This window comes from Chinchilla lanigera, unplaced genomic scaffold, assembly GCF_000276665.1.
Source record: "Chinchilla lanigera isolate Chin_1 unplaced genomic scaffold, ChiLan1.0 scaffold00177, whole genome shotgun sequence".
NCBI classification, from domain to species: Eukaryota; Metazoa; Chordata; class Mammalia; order Rodentia; family Chinchillidae; genus Chinchilla; species Chinchilla lanigera.
In genome coordinates this window covers 444133-452446 of record NW_004955578.1, presented here as the reverse complement: position 1 = coordinate 452446, position 8314 = coordinate 444133, and the positions used below count along the sequence as shown (strand labels likewise).

The window sequence follows — 8314 nt, the reverse complement described above, 5'->3', positions numbered from 1 at the left end:
GCCATACTCCCTGTCTCAGCCAAATGAAATCCAAATTCTTGGATTCTATTGTCCACCCTCAAATTCACATCTACAAGGTCCTGGTCAATCTGGTATGCCAAACCCAGAACTCAGGTACTGAGTCATGCAAATGTCCCAACCTTTTAAGGTCTGGAGTATAGCTTTTGCCTCCACCAACCCACAGCCCTATGGTACTCCCTCCTGATGTCCCACAAACCACCTGGAGGCCAGTATTGTATATCAGCCCAAAGACCTCTCCCACTCTGATTACTGTGTTGCAATCTAGGGAGGGTGCATGAGGGGGTCTATATATAGGAGGTGAAATGAAACAATTACATAATCAGGACCAAAGGTCACCCTTCTCTCTCAGGTAATATAAAGGCAGTCTCGGTCTTTGATATCTTACTGTCACCCCAACAGCCACGATGCTGGCCTCAGGGCTACTTCTTGTGGCTTTGCTGGCTTTCCTCAGTGTAATGGTTTTGATGTCTGTCTGGAAGCAGAGAAAGCTACAGGGGAAGCTGCCTCCTGGACCCACACCACTGCCCTTCATCAGGAACTACCTGCAGCTGGACCCAGAGAATATGTACAACTCCCTCATGAAGGTATTGCCAAGGAGGGGAAGGGTAGAATGAGGTGATTGAGGAACTACCCATGAGCTGGTGATTTGTGGCCAAGGATTGACTAGAGAGCTGATGTCTTAAGATAGGAGAGTTTTAAAGGATCAGCCTCCAGGTACTGGATGGGGAAAAGAGTGGAATGTTCATCTCCTTCCCTCTCAGGGTCTTGGAGAAATGCATTCCAGTTCCTGATTTCTGGTAGGGGGCCAGTTTAGCAATTGGCCTCCCTAACCACTCTCACCCACCTTCATCAGATCAGAGAGCGCTATGGCCCAGTGTTCACCATCCACATGGGTCCCCGCCGGATCGTGGTGCTGTGTGGATATGATGCAGTCAAGGAAGCTCTGGTGGATCAAGCTGAGGAATTCAGTGGACGAGGCGAGCAGGCCACCTTTGACTGGCTCTTCAAAGGCTATGGTGAGGAGGACCCCTCATGAGGGAATGTGTCCAGAAAGACTTGGTGGCTTCTGTTTCCTCGGCTCTTCCCCAGACTTACCTGTTTAAGGTTGTGCAGGGGCTTCACCTGACCATTTTTTCTGTATCCTCTTCATTGTTTCTTCTCCTTATACCAGCTTCTGAGCTCTCTTAGACTTTCTGTGCCTAATTTCTCCATGCCTCCCTGCCCCTGTCTCCCTGTTCTCTCTCACTAAATGTTGGTTCTTTCCCTGGACCTGTCTATCTCTTAGAACCTCTTGAGATTTTTTTGTTGGAATCTGGCATCTATAAATTTGTGACCTTTTTGTTAACCTCAACTTCTGTGCCTCCCCATGATTTTTTCTTATTCTCCTTCCTTTCTTCTTTCTGTTTAAGAATCCCTTTTCTCTCTCAGAATCTCTTTCAAAGTCTCCTTGTCTGTGTTTCAGTGTAAAAATTCCCTTTTCATACTCTTTGTCTTTCTCTTCCTGCCTCGCTCTCTTCTCCAGCTCAATGGAGAAAACATGATTATTTATCGTGTTTATTTCTAGTTTCGTGTATCCAAAATTTCACTTCTCTTTCCTCTGTCCTCTGTCATTCCTTCAAATTACCTCTTTCCTTTGCTTCCTCCTATGGCACACCTCTGTTTCTCCTTTATCTGCCTTCGTCTCTGTTTCCCTCTTCCCTTCTATCTTCTCTTCCCACTTGGGGTCTATCTCTTTCTGGACATTTCTTTGTCCTGACTCACTTTGTATCTGTCCTGCTCTTTCACTCAGGCTGTGGCTCTGCTGCCATCAGTCTCCCACTCCCTCCCCCTTAAAACCACTCTTCCTCTCAGGAGCCTCCATAAAGGAGATGTGTGGTCTCTCTCTGCCCCTTTCTAATCTCTCCCCTTCCTTGTGCTCACATCCTCAGGTGTGGTCTTCAGCCACTGGGAGCGTGCCAGGCACCTCCGTCGCTTCTCCATCACCACACTAAGGGACTTCGGCATGGGAAAGCGTGGCATTGAGGAACGAATCCAAGAAGAGACGGGTTTTCTTATTGAGTCCTTCAGGGAAACACAAGGTAAGCAGGGAAACTCAGGTTTCCATAGGATGTAGGAAAACCCAAGGTCAAGAACTACACATTATGGCATTGGAGGAAGAGTGAGAGACAACATCATTATTCTCGATTCTCTGTATCATGTTGGAAGTTTTTCTAATCACTGGAGGAGTAAGTAGTCTGCTCAAATCCTGAGGCTGAAGTGAGAGCCCATTGGACTATCCCCTAATTTGTGCCTCTGCTTGTCTGTGTCTCTCCTTGCAGGTGCTTTCATAGATCCCACCTTCTACCTGAGCCGAGCAGTCTCCAATGTTATTAACTCCATTGTCTTTGGGGACCGCTTTGACTATGAAGACAAAGAGTTCCTGTCACTTTTGCGCATGATGCTGGGAAGCTTCCAGTTCACAGCTACCTACACTGGACAGGTAACATGTTCCAGCCTGGCCCTACTACATCCTTACCTCAGCACACCTACTGCTGACCACACCTCTGCATAGTACCCCAATCTCCCATCCTCTTCTAAAGTCCACTCAAATCTAGCTCTCACTACTATACACTTCACAGTTACATCAGGATCCAGGACAGGTACCCAGCACACTCTCTGAGGATACCTGAATCTCTCACTAGATATTTCTGAGAGTCTGCATCCAAGATGCATACCCTTCAGTCAGTTTTCTCTCCTGGGCAAATGTTCCCTGGACAAACCTCAAACAGATATTCCTAAACAGTTAGCTGAATTTCTTAACCCATGAAGTGACTATCTCCACCAGCTTTCTGAATAATGAAACACTGGATGCTATAAAATCCAATCCATCACAAGCATTTGACCACCATACATGTGTCTCAAACCAGGGGGCTGGCATTCCTAGACAAAAAATTCCATTCAGTCCATTTAAATACATGCACACTTGCACAGATAGCACAAGCAAAACTTTAAGCGCACACACATATCTATATATATTGTCTCCAAATACAGAAGTGTCCTTCAATACTGTCTTTTCAACTGTCCTCATGGGATACCACTATTATGTCCATACCTTAACACATAAACACCTCAGTAAGTGTAACCCCGACCTTAAAACCTGCACCCAAAATGGCTGAGCATCTGTATGGAAGTCATATCTAAATCCTAAAAGTATTTGGACACCTACTTCCAACAAAGCCCTCGAGAATGCTTATCCACCCAGGTAGGTTCACCAGAATACACCTGAGAAGCTCAACATCGAGATGTCTTCTTACACAATCTCACTTGAATATCCTAACATTTTGGTCAGTGCCATTATCATCCTCATCTGAAGACTAGGTAAGTGTCCCATCTCACTTAAATTTCTAGACAGTAGCCCTCATACATAACACATGAAAACTTAAATATATCTTCCCTTCTGCCTCAACTAAATTCCTAAACACTTGGACAGATCTGTGAAGCCAGTGCATTCTTTGCCCGGACACAGATTCCACTCCCAGTTGTCATTCTCTTCTGCCCTCTCTCTCTCTCCACAGCTTTATGAGATGTTCTATTCAGTAATGAAGCACCTTCCAGGACCACAGCAACAGGCTTTCAAGGAACTGCGGGGGTTGGAGGACTTCATAGTCAAGAAGGTGGAGCAAAACCAGCGCACACTGGATCCCAATTCGCCACGAAACTTCATTGACTCTTTTCTCATCCAAATGCAGAAGGTACATGCAACAGCCAGGGTGAGGAGGTCTGAAACTAGGCAGAAGGAGTCATTCTGGGGTGAAGGACAGAGATCTCTTTCCATCAGCTCGGATCATAGTGATCTTCCCCATGCCCATGATAGTTGATCATCACTGTTCTATCTGTGAGTCTTTATGCACAGGTGGGATATGTGCATGCAAAGCATAATGGCAACTGCCTCTACAGCAGTGGCACATGCCAAGTATAATTGTAAGTGCTTCATAGAGCTAGCCTCAGTAGTTTGTATATATCTTATCATGACCTTACACACAAGTAGGGAAACTGAAACCTAGAGTGTAAGTGACTTTCCTGAAGTCACACAGCAAGGAAGAAATGGAATATAGCTCAAATCCTCTCTGGCACTAACTATAATACTTTTGGCTGCCAGGCTTTCTAATCTTTCCAAGTCTATTCATTAGATAAACCTATGTGGACAGGTGACCTGCCTTAAAACTCTTTCCATAAAGTGTACCTACCAAAATCTGCATGTCTCCCATGTGTGAGGAATAAGGTATGACTATAAGGCATTCAGTGATGTTTCCTCTACAGGAAGCTTCAAACTGGGAATGAGTAGGATGTTGTCACTAAATATTCTGTCTGTCTGTCTATCTATCTTTTCTCACAATCTCTGTCACTCTCTTCCTAAATATTCTTACTACCTATAAAAAGACAAGGAAACTGAAAACAGATGGTTGGCCAAGTACAGATCATGAGAAAGCATTTTGGACAGAGGTATCAAGTTGAGCAAGTGAATGAAACATGGCAAGAACCTGGCAGATCTAGGGTCTCTCTCCCCACTTTAGATCCAGACCCAAGAGAGCTAGGTTCAAAGAAATAACCCCAAGAAACTCTCCAAATAGGTGCTAAATGGATTCACCCTAATAGATTTTCTCCTTATAGGAGAATAAATCCAATACAGAGTTCCACATGAAGAATCTAGTCATGACCACGCTAAACCTCTTCTTTGCTGGCACAGAGACAGTTAGCACAACCTTGCGCTATGGCTTTCTGTTGCTCATGAAGCACCCAAATGTGGAAGGTAAGTCTGTAAGGGCTAGGGTCAGATCACAGACCTTGAAGCTCCTCTGAACCTTCTGTAACGTCACTACCTCTCCAAGGTCTCTGGACCTTCAGAAACACCCTGCAGAGGCAGGGAGACATTCCCCTAAGAGGAGCCAGCCAATTTTCCCTAGCCATTAAAATATTCATAGAAACTGAATTTTTTGCTAAAGTGCTTGTGTAAACTCCAGAGGATCCATCACCTGTTCTGCAGACCACTCCCTGAGTCTCCTTCTTTAGGGATCCTTTATGATTCTGGAATGAGCAAGTTAAAAGGATCCTGCTCCAGAAAGGTGTATGGGCAGTGTTTATTTTGATGATCCACATACATGTCACAAATAGATCTATGTCGTATATCTAGTTTTTCAGATTTGGTCTATCTTCCTGTTCTGAGCCACCTGGAAAACTAAACACAGTCTTCCCTCTCCTGCAGCCAAGATACATGAAGAAATTGACCAGGTGATTGGCAGAAATCGGCATCCCATGTTTGAGGACAAGGCCAGGATGCCTTACACAGATGCAGTGATCCATGAGATCCAAAGATTTGGAGATATGATCCCCATGGGCCTGGCTCACAGGGTCACCAAGGACACTAAGTTTCGGGATTTTCTGCTCCCAAAGGTACTGCACTGCCAAGCCTAGAGGGAGCTCCATCCCACACCTGGGACCCTGATACCTATTCCCATCCGAAGATTCATAGCCCCTGTCTCATGCCTTCAATCAAAGACTTCCTTAACAACATTGTCTCTTCAGCTGTTCCCCTCAGAGAGTTGTGGTTTTCATGTCTGCCTCACATTTTATGCTGCACTGAAGTAAATCCCTTGCCCCAGAAACTACCTTTCAAACCCACTTCCAATAGAACTTGTTTCTCAGAGACAGGAATCTCATGTCCCTCACATGTCCCGTTGGATATAACTCCAAGTCTCCTAAGTATACTGCCTCAGGGAATTAAAATGTGCAAGTCATGAAAGACATGACCTGCATACTTCTAACTTCATACCCCAAAGATAAAGACCCTCAAACTTCCATACCTTCCTTCCCCAACATCCTGCCCCAAAGGGCACTGTCTTGTCACTCACACATCCATTCTCAATAAACATTCACTCCTATGACCCACAAATTTCCCATTGCTGGTAAATTAACTTCATGTCCCCCAAATCTCCTCTCTCAGAGGACCACAACTCCCATGCTTCCCATATATCTTCACCTGGGGCACTTTCATTTTCCTGTTTAATACTTCTGTACTTCCAGCATGCTCAACTATTAACTCGTTTATCAATTGGCCTTTTTGCTCCCTTCCAGGACACGGAAGTGTTCCCTGTCCTGGGTTCTGTGCTGAGAGACCCTAAGTTCTTCTCAAATCCTGGAGATTTCAACCCCCAGCACTTCCTGGATGAGAAGGGACATTTTAAGAAGAATGATGCTTTTATGCCTTTTTCCGTTGGTAAGTGTGCAGTGTTTCTTGACAAGCAACCTCTCAATTCAACAGAGGCAGTTCATCCCAGCTCCCCTCTCTGAGGTTCATTCTAGTGTCCTCCAGCTAGGAAATTCCTCTTGGAATCTACTTTCCAGCCAAGCAAATGCAAGCTCAGCAACTCCTAATCACCAAATACCTGTACCTAAAGTGAAGGGATGATTAAACACTTTTCAGAGATAGATAAAATCAAGGCTCAGAGTGGGTCAGGGGTTTTTTTCCCCAAGGACACACAAACAGTTCTTCAGACTCTTAGCAAGGAGCTGACAGCACAGAAACCATGGGGAGGGCACCTAAACTTCCCATTTCTGTAGCCTGACATGAATCTTACACACTTCATATACGAGGAAACCTGAGGATCTGCGAGCATTAGACCTTTTCTTCAAAGACTCTCAGACCAAATTATTATAGACTTTCTCCCTTGCAGAATACAATTGGGTATTTGGGATTAGCAGCAGAGGATTTCCTTCACCCCTGACACTCCTTCTCTTCATCAGGAAAACGGTACTGTCTTGGAGAAGGCCTGGCTAGAATGGAGCTCTTTCTCTTCCTCACTTCCATCTTGCAGAACTTCCGATTCAAGTCCCCCCAGGCGACCCAGGACATTGATGTGTCCCCTAAACACGTGGGCTTTGCCACCATCCCACGGAATTACACCATGAGCTTTCTGCCCCGCTGAGTTAAGGCTTTGCCAGGGAAAGCAGAAAGGGAGAGGCAAGGGAAATGTCGTTCTGGGGGTGGCGCTAGTGGGTAGGAAGGGCTACTGAGTAAGAGGGCTCATGGAAAGGGTGAAAATATGAGGGGAAGGGAAGGGACAGGAGGGATAAAAGGGACAAGAAACAGAACAGACTGATGCGATATTGCTAAAGGTGTATAAAAAATAAAGATCTGTATGTACCAATTCCTCAAGATGAACGCAATTATTATGTATTCAAACACATGAATTAAAGAGAACTAAGATGAGAGGCAGAGAAAAGCAGCTATTTATTGAACAGTATTATGTCAGCTCTGCCTGAAGAGAATCTATGATCTGCTCACTTAATGTTCAAAAACACATGCAAGGGGAATGGGATTATAAGTGACAAAGCTAAGACTTAGAAGGCTTAAGTCTCTAAATTCTTGTGTTGCCCAGATAGCTCAGTTGGTAGAACATGAGACTCTTAAGTCTCTAAATTCTCACAGAATGTTGGAGGCAAGCAAGTACTTGAGCCCAGACCTGTGCCCATGGTGTCTGGAGAAGATTGTTGAAATGTGTCCTTTTCTCAAATAAAATCACAAAAATCTATGTTTTTATAAAATCTGAACATCCTTCTCCATGGTTCTCAGAGCCCTGGCAGGCAACTGAGCTGGTCTCCTCCCCTCACATTTATCCACACTCTCATCCACTCATGCACACCATGGTCTCTAGGGCATCACTGTCTATGCCCCCACCTTGATAGGCCACTGTTTCTGTCTCAGATGCAGGCTGGGGATCAGGAATCAGGCTTTGTAATGATAGGTATGAGGGAGACAAACATTTTCTGAAGAGCCATAGCTTTGGATTAGCACTTAACCATGAGTATGGGTGTGTTCATACAAAGATATGCACACAAGTGTATGATTGTATTTGCTTCTCAGGAAAGACATAACAATTAATTCAGCCATTGGTTTCTGATGGTGAGGCTCTCATTGTTGGTTCTGGGATCTGCTGAATGTCCACACTCCTGTTTTCAGAATCACCAGGCCATGCTCAAATATTTAGTGTAAATCCCCTTTGAAGTGGCACACTTGAGCATAAAATCTGAATTTCTGTTTTTATCAACCTAGAATCTCTGTTTTTAAAAATAATTACAATACACATACACACAGTCATGCAACATTTAAATATACATAAGCACACCAAATTTTTTGCACTTTAACAATTGGTGATTGAGATTAAGAAGTGTCCCCTGAACAATGCAAATTTTATAATAGTATGTTTCTAATATTTCTCAGTTTCCATTATTATGGGTAACAGTGTGAGATCCGTTA

General features: G+C 44.4%; 1 protein-coding gene across 1 annotated transcript; it reads left to right on the top strand.

Annotated features, from left to right (window-relative positions):
• The first annotated feature begins 425 nt into the window (after positions 1-425).
• LOC102030363 (cytochrome P450 2A10-like) lies at positions 426-7035 on the top strand. The gene is made up of 9 exons (XM_005414009.1): positions 426-605; positions 875-1037; positions 1950-2099; positions 2340-2500; positions 3576-3752; positions 4672-4810; positions 5264-5451; positions 6133-6274; positions 6802-7035. Exons 1-9 carry the CDS (start codon positions 426-428, stop codon positions 6981-6983), a joined length of 1482 nt encoding a protein of 493 aa, XP_005414066.1. The 3' UTR covers positions 6984-7035.
• The last annotated feature ends 1279 nt before the right edge of the window (positions 7036-8314 follow it).

What these genes read in the sequence shown, in the direction of transcription:
- LOC102030363 (XM_005414009.1), top strand. Translation starts at nt 426, where the DNA reads ATGCTGGCCTCAGGGCTACTTCTTGTGGCTTTGCTGGCTTTCCTCAGT. An exon ending in GGGATTTTCTGCTCCCAAAG is followed by an intron (nt 5,452 to 6,132) that starts GTACTGCACTGC and finishes GCTCCCTTCCAG; the next exon opens with GACACGGAAGTGTTCCCTGT. An exon ending in TTTTATGCCTTTTTCCGTTG is followed by an intron (nt 6,275 to 6,801) that starts GTAAGTGTGCAG and finishes TCTCTTCATCAG; the next exon opens with GAAAACGGTACTGTCTTGGA.